General features: G+C 43.0%; 1 protein-coding gene across 1 annotated transcript in view; it reads left to right on the top strand.

Moving 5' to 3' along the window:
- The first annotated feature begins 1,980 nt into the window (after positions 1-1,980).
- scn1lab (sodium channel, voltage-gated, type I like, alpha b) overlaps positions 1,981-16,051 on the top strand; it is a 54,119-nt gene continuing 40,048 nt past the window's right edge. The window contains exons 1-2 of the mRNA XM_053684292.1: positions 1,981-2,311; positions 11,581-11,903. Of these exons, the coding sequence (XP_053540267.1) occupies positions 11,634-11,903 (270 nt within the window). The 5' untranslated portion in view covers positions 1,981-2,311; positions 11,581-11,633. The remainder of the gene's footprint in view (positions 2,312-11,580; positions 11,904-16,051) is intronic.

Here is a 16,051-nt window from a genome sequence, read left to right as displayed (position 1 = left end):
GTGTCCCCTGCCTTGTGTCCCGCATTCCATGGCATAGGCTCCAGGCTCTCAGCGACTCTGTGTAGGATGAGCAGTACAGAAAATGGATGGACGTTGATAAAAGAAGTTTAAACAAAAATAAATAATAAAAATTTTGGCGTGGACTCCATTGAAGATGACAAGATGTTTCGTTTTAAAGTTGTGCTTAGACACTTATGACACACTTCATAACCACAGTTCAATCCGTGTAGGCCTTCACTGCTAAAAATATGTCTCTGTGTGTGTGTAAACAAATCATTTGCTATTGTTTCTATTGCATAATTGAATATGTCTATCACGTAAATAAAAGCAAGACACGTCCACGTCTCTAGTTATGTCATCCAGCATCTGTCCCGAGTTACACGCGCGGGTGGGGTCCGGGGGGGGGGGGGGGGGGGGGGGGATTGGTTGCGGAGGGGTGGGGTGTAAGGTACGCCGGTGCACGCGCGTACAACAGCCCCTGCGACAACCGGAAGCGCCTACAGGCGACACATGGCAAGACAAACGACGGTCGAGAGAGCAGTTTTCATAGGATAAGCAACCGAAAGCGCGCTCCTGTTCTCCATCAGAGCATCACACCGCATGTAAAGAAGATCTGATTTTATATACACGGGAGAAAAAGAGGCACTGGATCATAAATTAATTAATTGCTTTAATAAATAAATAAGAGGAAGGGATTCGGCAGTCACACAGCGGGCTTCGCCATGGTGAGTGTTGGCTAAACAAATCAATGGAGAAACGTCTAGAGAAAAAAACGCTATTAGATAAATGACATGATATGTTTTGAATCTAGGATGAAGGTTTAGGTTTATTGGTCCTCAGATAGACTAATATTAGGTTGGGTAATAATGGCAGAAAGGAGAGGGTCGGTTATAAAATAATAATAATAATAATAATAATAATAATAATAATAATAATAATAATAAACAATCAGTCGACTGCAGTGATTACTGAATGTGTTGTGGCTAAACCCACTGCACAGAGACATGGTTGTGTTCGCGTTTTGAACTTGTAATGCTTTTTATTCATCAATGGGATCCATCCATGGTGTGTTTATTAGTATTGTTGTTATTAGTATTTTTTAAAAAAAATGTATTTCTATTAATATGACAGTTGCTTTTGTGGTGTTTGGCATATGGAGGTTTAAAGGCTCCGTTTTTGAGCCGAATGATAGGATGATCGGATCTAATCTAATCACTTCTGATCTGATTTATTCTTATTCATTAATTAAACAAACAAATATCTCTATCGTATTGCCATATTGCGTTGGTGGTAAATACAAGGTTAGCTAGACATATTATATATTTTTAAGCTATTTTGTTTTTTTTTTCGTTGGGGGTGTGTGTGTGTGTGTGTGTGGGGGGGGGGGGTTGGATATAATGAGCGTTATGTCTGGTGTGTGTGCGTGTAGATTGTCATCAACAGATTGTGATAGTTGTATGATAGCACTGTGATGAATGCTTGTGATTTGTTATTACATAATAATTTCTAGGCCTGAATCGTATGTATTGATGAGGGATGAGGAGTGTCAGTGAAAAGGCGCGCTCAACACCCTCCATCTCCTCTTCCTCCTCCTCTCTCTCTCTCTCTCTCTCTCTCTCTCTCTTTCTCTCTCATCTCCACACCCACCTCTCGATTGGTGGTGTTTGGAGGTTGCTGAAAACCGAGGAATCAGAAAAGTCTAATAGCAAAAAATCAAATAGTGCACACGCCATTTAAATATATATATATATATATATATATATATATATATATATATATATATATATATATATATATATATACACACAATGTATGTATGTATGTATGTGTGTGTGTATTTATTTATTTATTTATTTTTATGCACAACCTAATCGACCCTCCTCCCCCTGCTCAGTAAGAAGGCACGCCCAGAGACGTTTTCGTTGTCGCCTAGACACCGTTTAACCCTTTCCGGTGCGACTGCTTACATCAATCTCGGTCTCGAGCTCTAGCTCGAAGTGTCGCGAAGCTTGTGGCAGGAGCGAGCGAGAGGCGGATGGTTTCCTATGTACCAGATAGTCTGATCCTATATACCAGATAGGCTATAAGATGCTGTTTGGAAAGGAGGAAAACCTGTGACGCGCACGCGCGTGTGGAGGGAGCGGACTCCTGGTAAAAAAAAATAAAATAAAAAAATAAAAAAAATAAAAGAAGCGAGGGAACAAAATTCTAGGCTTTTTTTCTCCTCCTGCGCGGTGGAAATGAACAGACACGTCAACATGGCGACAGCAGCTGCGCTCGTGCGTTCCGACACGAAGCCGTGGCAGTGAAGGTAGGGCCTTACCTGCCTCCTAAACACGAGAGAGAGAGAGAGAGAGAGAGAGAGAGAGAGAGAGAGAGAGAGAGAGAGAGAGAGAGAGAGAGAGAGAGAGAGAGAGAGAGAGAGAGAGAGAGAGAGAGAGAGAGAGAGAGAGAGAGAGAGAGAGAGAGAGAGAGAGAGGTTGTTCGCGTTTAAACGTGTCAAGTCAATGGAGGGAGAGACCGGATATGTCGTGAGAGGCACGCGCTCATAGGTGACCTTGTCCAGCATCCTTATTGACGACGGATTTTTAGGCATCGATGAAATGACACCCCCTACTTGCTCATGATGAAATTGTGTGTTTGATATTTTGTGCCTTTTTACTGGCGTCTCTATCCCACTTTCTATATCCTACTTGTTGCTGAAAGCAACCGATCCTCGGTTTATCGTTTCAGAATCATCTCTGCAGATCATCCAGTTTATATCTCTTTTACATATTCTTTAAAACACGTCATTATAACCGGGAGACCTTACTTTACTACGTTACTGCGCCCTTTAGACTTCACGCGCTCACGGTGCAGTCTAAATCATCGGCGACGTTTAAAGAAAGGGTGTGTGTGTGTGTGTGTGTGTGAACACACACCTCTTATCATTTTATTATCCGTGGCAAACTGCGTCTGATATGAACACAAGCGCACGTCACATGGCGTTAACGTTAACGACGGCCTGCCGGAGGAAGTGCGTGCAGCTCCGTTTCAGCACCGCGGACAGCCGCTGTTTTGACGTTTTCAACCGCACCAGGTTGAGATTAAGGGTTCGGGTGGGTGGGGGACGTCCGGGGAAGAGCCGATTTCATTTCGATTTCAAGGCGTCGGGGCTGCGATTTTCACGTGCACGTGAGTATAAATCATGCCAAATAACAACCAAAAAGTACAACAAGTGAAAAATGTCACGTCAGGTAATATATATATTTTTAAACATTTGGATATTTAAGGGGTAAAAGCTTAGGCAAACACTGAAAGGTTTCGCAGAACCTTTAAGTGCTGCTCCAGAGAGAGAGAAAGAGAGAGAGAGAGAGAGAGAGAGAGAGAGAAGTGGTAAAAATGTTCTAGATCGACAATCTTTCAACAATTCATGGGATGTTTTTTTAGTAGATAAATTGCAAAATAACATTGCATTTCCGTGTATTCCATTCAAAAACCAGACGGGATCTTGTCAGCGAAATTCTCTTCTACATAGAACCTCTAAGGGTTCCTTTAGAGAGAAAAGCTGAAGAACCCTTAAGGTGCATATACTGTAGATCTGAAGATAAATCACAAAATAGGGTTACGTTTTCTTATTTTCCTTCCAAAAACCATGAGCAATCTTTGACACAACACTACAACGTTCTGTTTTTGGTTTAGACATAGAACCTTTAAGGGCTCCCTCAGAAAGACAAACCCGAAGAACCCTTAAGGCTTCTAAATTCGACCTTTTACCCGAGTGTGCATTTAATGTGTAACTTTTTGTGTTTTAAATAAAAGATAAATTGATAAAATATATTTTCTACATTATTTTCCATCCAAAAACCATAAGGAATATTTGATGCAAGACTACAACTCTCTGTTTTTTGGGTTCTACATATAACCCTAAAAAGTTCTCCAGATTACAAGATCTCTTAAGAGACTAGCATCTTTTAAAATCTATTACATGAAAGAATTATTAAGTCAGAAATATAAATCAGGGTACTTTTCCACCGCACAATACGGTTCGACTCGACTCTGCTCGTTTTTTGGGGGGTTTTCCACCGTGAATAGTACCTGGTACCTGGTACTTTTTTTAGTACCACCTCGGTCGAAGTTCCGAGCGAGCCAAGCTGATACTAGATGTGAGCCACGCACTGAGGGAGTAGGAAATTCTCCTTAACGAGTGGTTCTGTATTGTGCCTGAATAAATTTGTCATTTAGTACATACTTTGCGTATGGTAAAATTTCATTAATTGAAAATGATGTATCATTTATCTCATTATAGATAAAATTACAACAAAGGTTTCTGTCTTAGATTTTTGCATCTTTTTACTGATTTCTGTCGTGGCTGAATCTAACTTAGTCATATCGAGCACTACGTAGGGTCTAGAACGCCGTTAATTTACATCCTTACTAGGGTCCGTGTTCAGTGAGCAGGAAAGGCATTTGGAATACGGCCTGACCGTGTATCTGTACAGGGCTTCAATAATACAGCATTATTCCTGCGTGAAGACGAGTGGAAGACAGCACCCACGTTGAAGTGGCACTAAACTGCAGTGGAAAAGCAAGCTCGGAAAAGTAAAGCTAGTCAAGTCGAGTTGTACTGTGCAGTGGAAAACTGGCTTAAGTCAGGAAGCGCTGCCGCCTCACAGGTCCAGGGTCTCCGGTTCGATCCTGAGCACTGTGCATGTCTGTTTGCCGCATGACTATGACTTTTTTTTCTCTGGGTTCTAACATGTTGATAGGTGAGGTGGACTATTCATATTAAATTGTCCCTAGGTGTGAGTAATTTGTGTGTGGATTCACTGTCGGGGCTGAATTCTTTCACCTTGGGTCCAGTGTTCCTGAGATTGGCTCCGGATTCTCTGTGACTCTGACCAGGATAAAACGCTAACTGAAGATGAATGAATGAAAGATATAAATGAATGGTATCATTTTAACCATAAATTAAGATGCTAAATGCTTATTTTATTTTTGTTAAAAGTCTAAATTAGTCATGCACTCATATGGGAATGCTGGTTAGATGTTGAAACAACATTTAAAAGAAAAAATCCACACTGGAATGTTTCATCAGGTGACTAAGGCAAAGGACCTTAGTCACCTGATGCAAGTCAATTGAAACATGGAACATTTTCCAAACTTTTTGGGCACATTGTGCTTCTTGTGTTGCTTCATGTACAAAAAGGCATTTGTATACAGTAAATGCATGTCATTTATAGTATAATGTAGTATGAAGTATATTATAAAGCGTATAGGTTCCCTATGTCTGGTTCCTCTCCAGGTTTCTTCCTTATGTCTTATCAGGGAGTTGTTCCTCGCTGCTGTTTCTTCTGGCTTGTTCTTTAGGGGTCGAAATCTACATCCATATTTCTGTAAAGCTTCTTTGTGACAATGTTTACTGTTGAAAGTGCTATATACAGTCCCTACAGAATTTTGTGGAGTTTTTTTGTGATTGCTGCAGCCAAAAAAGGCTTTTTTTGCGGAAAACTACTTGAATTAGCAAAATCGCAATCGCCCGGGAGTGTTTTGCATGGAAGGGTCTTTCGCAGTGATGTTTGTTGGTAAATGAGACCTTCTAGCTGTACTCGATGTTCGACGCACATGTATTGAAGAGGGCTTTGGTTGAATGCCCATTGTGATGACATCTCATGAAGCGTCTTGACCCAAATCTGCTGAAAATCTGCGGTAATTTTGAAAAATCGCAAGCTACTCCCAATATTGCAGCGTTTGCTTGATTTTGCGTTCATTTCTGCGTTCACAAAGTCGTGAAATCATGGACGGATTGTATTTCAATAAAATTTACATAAGATATGAAGGTTGGAGGGGCGCACGGTGGCTTAGTTGTTAGCACGTTCGCCTCACACCTCCAGGGTCCAGGGTTCAATTCCCGCCGGGGCCCTGTGTGTGTGGAGTTTGCATGTTCTCCCCGTGCTGCGGGGGTTTCCTCCGGGTACTCCGGTTTCTTCCCCCAGTCCAAAGACATGCATGGTAGGTGTCTAAAGTGTCCATAGTGTGTGAATGTATATGTGATGCCCTGCGATGGACTGGCACCCTGTCCCAGGTGTACCCCGCCTTGTGCCCGATGCTCCCTGGGATAGGTTCCCCGTGACCCTGAAAAGGAGTAAGCGGTAGAAGATGGATGGATGAAGGTTGGATTTACTGGAGGGATTGTTCTGGGATTATTGAGGAGTTTCTAAACGGGATACCTGGAGGAAATTTTGAGTTCTATCACAGCGACTGGATGGATGTGTTATAATTCTGCCTGTAATTGACATTTACACGCTGGAGGAGTATAACGGTCTCACTCTCAGACTGTAAGAAATGCAAAAATCTGGCATATGAGTCCAAATCATCTCTGGTATTGGAGTCCATCTTCTCAGTGCAGACAATTTTAATATTTCCTAGTCCCATGCCCATGCCTACACATACACCCACAACCAGACACACACACACACACACACACACACGCACGCTCAAATTTGCAGTACTGTGTAAATATGAGATTACCAATGAAAGTCTTATATCTCATAGAAAGTGTTGCTGGTTAAAAAAGTCAGTATTATATGCCATGTTATTACATGTGAAGTTCATAACGTCTGTTCTGCTTTAATGGCTCCTCTGGGTTCCTCAAGGGTTCTTTGGATAGTTAAGGGATCTAAGCTTCCTAAAGAGATGAACAGGGAAACACTGCTGTAGGTTCTACTTAGAACTTTTAAGTCCACCATTCAATACTTTTTCTTTTCTATAAGCGCGAGCAGATGATTTTACAATTATTATTATTATTATTATTATTATTATTATTATTATTATTATTTATTAATTAATTAATTAATTTATTTATTTTTTACAATTTATCTACAAAGAAAAGGAACATACCAAGAAGGTATGTTTCTTTTCTTTGTCGATAAATTGTAAAAATAAAAGAGTAATAATAATTTCTGTTTAAAAACTATAATGGATCTTTGATGGAGAAACTCTCTGTTGCAGGGTTCTGTGTAGAACCTTCGGTAGTTTCCCAGTTGGACAAGTCGAAGAATCATTAAGCAAAATATCAGACTGAGATATACAGTTGCAATCAAAATGATTCAACCCCCATTGCAAATCAGGTTTATTGTCAAAATTTACAGACTTTCAGCTGTTTGCAATGAAGAAATCCAACAAAAGCACTTGAAATAGTTCAACATGACGAACGCTTCAAGTGGTTTCCCCAAATTCAACTGAAAATGCAATTTATAATGATTTCTCCAGTCTCAAAATTATTCAACCCCTTCATAGCAAGCATCTTTAGTACTTAGTAGAGCACCCTTTTGTCACCGTAAACAAACTCCTCGTTGCATTTCAGCTTTTCTTCATTCATTATTCTTTATATAATTTATACTACATAATTTAATTCACCATTCCCTTGATTTATTTTTCCACATTTCATTTACACCTCTCTAAAATGCGTCCTTGAATTCGGCGAAGCAACCCGTCACAAAACTCCTCCTCCCACCCTCGCGCAAGGAATTGTGGGCAACATTAGCTGGAAAAGGGTCCACATATCCACATTTCGAAATTCTATCAGAAATAGTAGACCATCCGGGTAACTTTGTGATACTCATACGATTTGGGTCACTAATTCTAATCTCGGATACTGTTTAGGACGGATAGTAGGAGAATTGAGACGCAGGGATAGTTTTCAATCAATAAAAATAGTAGTTGTTAGTTGTTGTTGGTTTTTTTTTGTATTTTTTTTTGTATTTGCAACCTCAAGAGAAATTCACAAATAACTATTTCAATAATTAATGAATTCATTTACTGAAAATGTAACCACAAATACCCCAATTTCCTCAATTGCCATTTGACTAATTTGCTGTTTAAAACCCAGAATCTACCCGTTAAAGAAGGAAACACACAGCAGCAAAGACACCCACATCAGTGCTACGACAGAAATGCAAACTGAAACATAGTTTTTGGTATTCCCTGATGCCTCTCTCTCTAAGAGGTGTGTTCAGGCCACTGGGAGATGATGTGCAGAGACGTGGCGTTCTGTGTAATGGCTCTCCTGAGGTTTGTCTCAGGGTGGGGGGTTGGAGGATATAAAGCTGGTGTGTGACCGAGTTGTTTGTGACTGCGCTCTCAAAAGGGAACACACTGCACCGTTTGGGCGGCACTGAGGCGCTGTAGTGGGAGAGAAGAGAGGGCAAGAAAGCAAACATACAAACACACACACTGCATGTTCTATATCTGCTGTGTTAGTGTTAGATGTGAGCATTGTTTTGCTGCGATGCGAAGCAGAACCTGGCAGATCTGTGAGTCAGAGATGTTCCAGGAATGACGTAGATCAATGACATTGACACTCGTCTGCTATTGGTGTGTGATCACAGAAAAATACCAAACACTACGCAGCTGGACACAACCGTATAAAAATGGCGTTTGGCATTTCTAGTAGCCTAGCATTTCTGATCTTAAATTGTGAAGTGAACAGGGATTATTTCACGAATAATGTTATGTTAATGCTAATATTGCAGCATTTAAGTGAACGCTGTTAAGTAAGGAATAAAACACCTGGGGGTGTGCTGTTATAGGAAAAGAATCAATAGTGCGGTGGTGGGATGAAGTGTAGTTACTGCTACCACCCCAAAGTTGATCATTTTCCTATAACAGCACATCCAGAAGTATTTTCTTCCTCTGTCACCGCTAACAGTCCTTTTATTTATTATTATACAGTACAACAGTTGGTTCAAGGGCACAGTGGCTTGGTGGTTAGCACGTTTGCCTCGCACCTCCAGGGTTGGGAGTTTGAATCCTGCCCTGTGCTTCAGGGGTTTCTTCCCCCAGTCCAAAGACATTCGCTGTAGACTGATTTCCAAATTTTCCGTAGTGTACAAATGGATGTGTGTGTTATTGTGTCCTGGGATAGGCTCTGGGCTCCCCCCTACACTGTGTTGGAAAAGCGGTATAGAAATGGATGGATGGACAACAGTTAGCTCTGGTCCACTAATTTGATTGGATATGATCTGACTAGAAATCAGAGTACCCAGAGGAAACCCCCGAAGCACAGGGCGAACGTGCAAACTCCGCGCATGCAAGGCAGAGGCGGGAATCGAACCCCCAACCCTGGAGATGCGAGGCTAAATTAAAATAGAAAATTATGCAATATAGTAGCATTTTCACTAGTGAAGTTAATGAGACAAAAACAAAGCTTTTTTTATCATGTTACAGAGAAAACCGAAATAAACATCATGCAAGAACAGGCACATTAACGTATGCTTTGTAGCTGCACTACTGGCAGAGCTGCTCTTTTAGAAAATGAATTAACACCACCTGACCAATCAGATTAGAGAACTCACCAGCGCTGTGTTATAAATGATTATAAAAATCAAGCACCACAGAGTTGATTTATCACTGTATCGCCATGGAGTCTTGACCGAAGTTGAATTGTGACCTTCTTATACACTGCCACAGATCCTTTAGAGTTTAGAGTTTATGACTGTGTGTTTTTATTGTTACGGATAAACAGAAGCACTTGTGTGCCGTAAGAAGAGCTGAGCAGGAGTTGGGTTTCCACCAGAGGCTGATCATTTGGGTGTGCCCATTCTATTATGTGTAATAAAAGGCCAAATGAGACTTCGTAATCCACATCAGTCTTTAGAACGACTCCCGCGCTCAATTTTCCCAAGAATCTAGCAGTAATTTAGTGACTTTTCTTTCAGTCAGTCCCTCTCACTCTGTCTCTCTTATCCTTTATCTCTTCCTGCTTGGTTCTGTATCCACTCGCATTAATGCACTCTGTCCGCATGTTCTGAACAAGAGACTGGACGCTCAATCACAAATGAATGTTTTTTGCCTCATCATTCACACACATTATCATTCCTAGTCTTAAACACACACATGCATGCACACATACACAGTCATGACAAACGATCTTTGTGTGTCTTGTTGGAGAGAGGGTTTCTTTTCTCTTCGAGAACGATGTCCGTGAGGTTTCTGGGGGTTTGCAGATGATATGCCAAGAGATGTTTCATCACCTTGTAATTTTGCTGACCTCGCTGTCTCGGGGGCTGCTGTAGAGTCTCCCATAAATTCTTCATGTCTCATCAGGAGAGATGAGATTTGGAGACGCTTGTCATGCTCAAGAAATCTGTACCGTTCTAGGGGAAAATGTAGGATTGTAAAAATGCTTTAAAACATGAGTGTGTTATTGACAACACATTTTGTGTTCTTGTTAACACAGTTTCTTATCATATTCACACAGACAGGACAACACGAATATCAGTGTTAGTGTCAGATATGCTGTGCCCGTTTGGCCTCAATGCACCAGAACAGGCTTAAAAAAAACTAGACAACTCGACAAAAGTCAAAATGAAATCAAGATTAAGCCAGTGAAAATTAGCATTGTGTGAAATTTAAGAAGAAAACACTTCATAATCTGAAGGGCCTGAGCTGCTGTGAGTCACCTGTCAATCCTGTAATAGCAATCAACATTCAGCGCTGTGTCAAGAATGTTGGTCGAAATTGGCAGGAAATCTGTACACATACGTCATAAGCCAGCTCAGATACGTCAAACTTCATCACGCCATAACTTCACACACAAAAGATGTCTCATCACACAATGACAACTATCCAACCAGGAGAAAGAGAGATAGCGAAAGAGTCAGTATAATACTAAAAGACGATAAAAGGATTCAGGAGTGACGGAATTTTAGCATTTGTTCTTAAGGCATGGCCGTCAGATGATTTGTCCTTGTTGTGGGCTTTGTATCTTTACCCAGTTGTAAAGTTGTTTTAGTTACAGAACTCATGATAGATGGTAGTGAAGGGAGGTGTTTGTCGGTTTCGGTGTATTTTTGTATCTCATACTTGGTCAAGATCGAGTCATCAGGAGCGTCTGCTCATCCTCAGTGTGTATATTTATTTCTTTGGATTTTAGCTAATCTGGTTTGTGCCTAACGTTATGGACCAGCTGGAGAATATAATAGACTGATTAGATAATACACGGTGTCCCAAACGTCTCCATACATGGTGGACTATATTTGCCAGCACCACGTCGTTGTGCCTTCATATATGCTCATGGATGTAACACTTCCGTTTAAAAAAAATGTAATAAGTTTGTCAAAAGTGTTGTGCGTGATCTGCTTCCCGATCCAGCCATCAGAATGATTACAATACATTCTTCTTTTGTCAAAGACACTCTTAAAGGGTATCTGAAAAAAAAATATGTAATATAAACTATGTGTGAAATGCAAGTATGAATTTTGGAAGACATTTTGCTAAAAAGTTCATCTCCCCTATGTATGGAGACTTTTGGGAGACAATGTGGAATATACGTTGAGCAATGATGAGGTAATAAAAAACACACATTAGAATTGACCAAGCATATTGTTTTTGTTCTCTACGTGGTATTTTAGCTAGCTGGCATTATTGGGTTAGCTTCATTGGCCTCAACTACGGCCTACGACCCCAAAACCTCTTGCAATTATTAGCGATCTGTCTACTCACAATCTGTCTAGCATTTTGTGCTGCTTCTTCCATACTGAAGCCTAATACCTAGTGCAGATGAAGAAGTCTCATTCACTGATATTCTTTTTATTCCAGCTCCCGGTGTGACCGTAGGCTAGCTGGTCCGGCTCCAGGAGCAGGATGTCAATATGGCTGCCCAGCTGCTCGTTCCTCCCGGACCTGACAGCTTCCAGCCCTTCCTTCCAGAATCACTCGCTGCCATTGAGCAGCGCATTGCTGAGGAGGCGGCCCAACGGTCCAAAGGTGAGAGGCGCACCGATGAAGATGACGAGAACGGACCCAAGCCCAACAGTGACCTGGAGGCAGGGAAATCCCTGCCCTTCATCTACGGGGACATCCCTCCTGGACTGGTGTCCGTACCCCTGGAGGACCTGGACCCCTACTACAGCAACCAGACAGTATGATAGCAGGGAGGGAGGGAGGGAGGGAGGGAGGGTTGGAGCAAAAAGAAAGAAGGATGGCCAGGGAAGGAATTGTAGAAGGTGCTTGGAAGAGATGTACTGTATGCATGGGAGGAGGGGGGGGGGGGGGGGTTATGGAAGGCAAAGGCAGGGAAGGATAAAAGGTGGGACGGGTTCAAGGATGAGATTGGAAAGAAGTAGGAAGAGGGCAAAAGATGGGAGGAAAAAGACAAAGTTGACAGGGGCAGAAGGAGAGAGCATGGAAATGAAAGAGCAAAGGAACAGGCCAGTGATGGATGGATCATGAGGAAGGAAGGGAAACATGGGAATAGAAAGAAAAATGGAAGGGAAGTAAGGGTCAAGAGTGAGAAAAGGTTACAGGGAAGAAAAGTAGGGGGAAAGGATGGCAAGGGAGTGAAAGGATGGAAGGATACATGGTGGTAAGAAAGGATAGAGAGCAGGGAAAGGAAATGTAGAGCATTTAAGCAAGAAAGACTATAGGATCAAAAGGAGGGAAGGAAAGGAAATCATGAAAGGGAAACTAAGGAAGGAAAGAGAGACTACCTAATGTGTAGAAGAAGTGATGGATGAAAGGAGAGAGGGAGGAAATATGGAAGGAAAGTAAAGGAGGGATGGAACAGAATGGAGGAAATAGAAAATGGCAGAAAAAGAGGGAGGTGGATTTATGAGGGATTTTTTTTGGATTTATGGTGGAATTTTTTCATGATGAAATGATTCACCAGAACATAAAACTCAATTCATGCTTCTTTAAAGAAAAATGCATAATTTGATATGACTGAAAATTGATTTTGCAAGATATTTGAGCATATTTTGCCAGAATTCAGCTATTTGAAATTCAGGGTGGAAAAAAAATCAAGCAGTAGAAAACTGTTAAGTGTTAATTCATCTTGTTAAGTACATTTTAAAAAGGGATGCTCGTTGGTTCTTTAGGTAGCTAAGAGTTAAGAGCTTTATAGAGGTTTTCTTTGAAATATCGAAAACGTCGGGGTTATGCATGTAACCCTGTTCCCTGAAAAGGGAACGAGACGTTGCATTTAGCATAACAGTATGGGAAGCGCCTGGCGCGCGTGACCGGTACCTGAAGCTTGTGTAAAATCATGCCTCTACTTATAGGCCTGCCATGATCAGGTGACGTGGCAATTAAGCGCATCGCATGATATATATATATGGCACCTGTGAACCAAGCCGCCAGCCTCTATTATCTGAAGCAAAGACGCAATTCACAGGCCTGCCCTGGTATGACAGAGCTATGCAACGTCTCGTTCCCTTCTCAGGGAACAGGGTTACATGTAACCCTGACGTTCCCTTTCAAAGGGAACTTCAACGTTGCATTTAGCATAACTCTATGGGAACGGGAATACCCACTCCATCATACCGAGGGTACGGCCTGTTCAAAAAGACCCAAGCCCGAGGGTCACTGCAAGACACTCGAGCTTGGAGTGGAATGAATATCCAGGCTGTAATAACGAATGAATGTGTGTGGCATAGACCATCCTGCAGCAGCACACACACATCCTGCAAGGATACCCCTTTGGACAAAGCCTTTTGAGGAGGCAACCGCCCTAGTGGAATGAGCTCTTATGCCCAGAGGCGTGGCGAGACCGTGCCTCGTAAGCCATAGAGATTGCTTCCACTATCCAATTAGCGATGTGCTGCTTTGACACAGCATCACTTTTACTGTCACCGCCAAAGCAGACCAGCAGCTGCGCCGACTTACACCACTGGCCGGAGCGGTGGACGTAAGTACAGAGAGCCCTTACTGGACACAGCAGGTGCATTCTCTCTTGTTCCGGTGTGAGGAACAGAGGAGGGCAGAAAGCCTGCAACACCACAGGGTGGGCAGCCGATGTAGGCACTTTAGAATATAATGTCAGGGCCAGTAGAAGAGCTAATTTTAGAGTCAGAATCTTCTCAGAGGCTGACTCTAAGGGCTCAAATGGGGCCCTTGACAGACCTTCCAAGACCACAGAAAGGTCCCAGGAAGGTATGCGCAGCCTGCAGATGGGCCTCAGCCGTCTGACACCATGCATGAACCTCAAAGTTAGAGGATGTTGCCCCACAGAGGCTCCATCAACCGGGGCGTGGCTGGCCGAAACAGCGGCCACGTAACCCTGATTGTAGAAGGAGCCAACCCTGCTGAGAAATGTTCTTGTAAGAACTCCAGGACTGTAGCTATTGCGTAGTTCACTGGGTCTAGCTGACGTTCCTCCCACCACAAGACAAAAAGCCGCCACTTGAGCGCATACAATTTCCTTGTGGATGGTGCTCTAGCGTTTAACATGGTCTCTACGACCTCAGTTGTGAGACCAGAATCTATGAGCTGGTGCCCCTCAGGGGCCAGACCCACAGTTTCCTTAGTTCTGACCGAGGGTGATAAATCAACCCTCCGGCTTGAGACAGTAGATCCCTGTGGATGGGAATCTCCCAAGGAGTACCTCCGAGCAGGGAAATTATCTCCGAGAACCATATTTGAGCTGGCCAATAAGGTGCTACTAGCAGCAGACATAGACCGTCTTGGCGAACTCTTGCTAGAACTTGTGGGAGCAGAGCGATCGGGGGAAAAGCATATAGACGTGACCTTGGCCACATGTGCACCATGGCGTCCAGCCCCAATGGTGCGGGAGGAGTTAGGGCGAACCACAGCGGGCAGTGTGTTGTCTCCTCGGAGGCGAACACATCCACTTCCGCTTGTCCGAACCTCCACCATATGGACTCCACCACTTGTAGATGGAGCCTCCAACCCCCGGGCCTCAGCCCCTGCCTCGACAGGATGTCTGCCCCTACATTCCGGCTGCCTGGAATGTACATTGCACTCACTGACAAGAACTTTCCCTCTGCCCAGAGACGGATTAGTTGAGCCTGCCTGAACAGGGGGAATTTCAGTGCTAGGAATACAGCCCGCATCTCTAGGCGATTTATATGCCATTCCAGATGAGAGCCGCTCCAAAGACCGTGAGCTGGACAGCCATTAAAGACTGCACCCCAACCCGTGAGGGATGTGTCTGTCATTACCGTCTTGCGGTAAGGAGACGCCCCTAGAGTGTGTCCCGAGGCTAGAAACTGCGGGCACCTCCAAATACTCAGAGCACGTAGGCCTCGCCGCGTGACACTGATTACTCTCAGAGGTTACATCCTCGGATGAAGCCACCGACTTTTCAGCCACCACTGAAATGGTCTCCTGTGCAATAGGCCCAAAGGTATGACGTTGGCTGCTGCTGCCATAAGGCCCAACAGTCTCTTGTAGAGACTGGAGGGGATGCCAAGACCTAGCTTTATCTTGCTCAAAGTTGTTAGTTTCAATCCTACACATGTTGGGGATAGAATCCCATATAACCCCTAGAAAAGTTGTCCTCTGCACTGGAGTAAGCATACTTTTCTTGAGGTTCAACCTGAGCCCCAAGTTCCTCATGTGGGCGAGAACAACATCTCGATGTTGAACCGTCTATTCCCTGGATTGTGCTAGAATTAACTAGTCCTCCAGGTAGTTTAGTACACGGATGCCCTGGAGTCGCAAGGGAGCCAGAGCAGCATCCATGCATTTTGTGAAGGTGCGAGGGGATAAAGCTAACCCGAAGGGAAGAACCCGAAATTGGTATGTGATCCAAACGCAAACCTCAGGAACTTCCTGTGGCTGGGCGATATTCCTATGTGGAAATATGCATCTTTCAGATCTATCGTCACAAACCAGTCCCCAAACTGAATCTGTGGCACGATAAGTTTGAGCCTCAGCATCTTGAACCTGTATGTCCGAAGAGTACAGTTCAGATGACGCAGATCTAAAATTGGCCACATACTCCCATCTTTTTTGCGGAACAGGAAATAACGGCTGTAAAAACCTCCCTCCCTTAGGGAACGGGGTTCATGTTCTATGGCCCCTTTGTCCAAAAGGGAACTTACTTCCTGCACTAACGTCAGGCTCTGGTTTGTGCTGACTACTGTGGTGATTGTCTCATTTACTCTCTCTCTAAATACCTCAGAGATTTTTTTTTTTTTTTAGGAAATATCCACAAACTTAATTTTCACAACCATTATGAGTATAAGATGCTTTTATTACACATAATTATAAGATGCTTCTACTGCCTGAAAACTTTTCCCACCCAATGTATTAAAAAATCTACGAATTC

Source organism: Ictalurus punctatus, chromosome 12 (genome assembly GCF_001660625.3).
Source record: "Ictalurus punctatus breed USDA103 chromosome 12, Coco_2.0, whole genome shotgun sequence".
NCBI lineage: Eukaryota > Metazoa > Chordata > Actinopteri > Siluriformes > Ictaluridae > Ictalurus > Ictalurus punctatus.
This window is presented reverse-complemented; position numbering and strand designations above follow the sequence as displayed.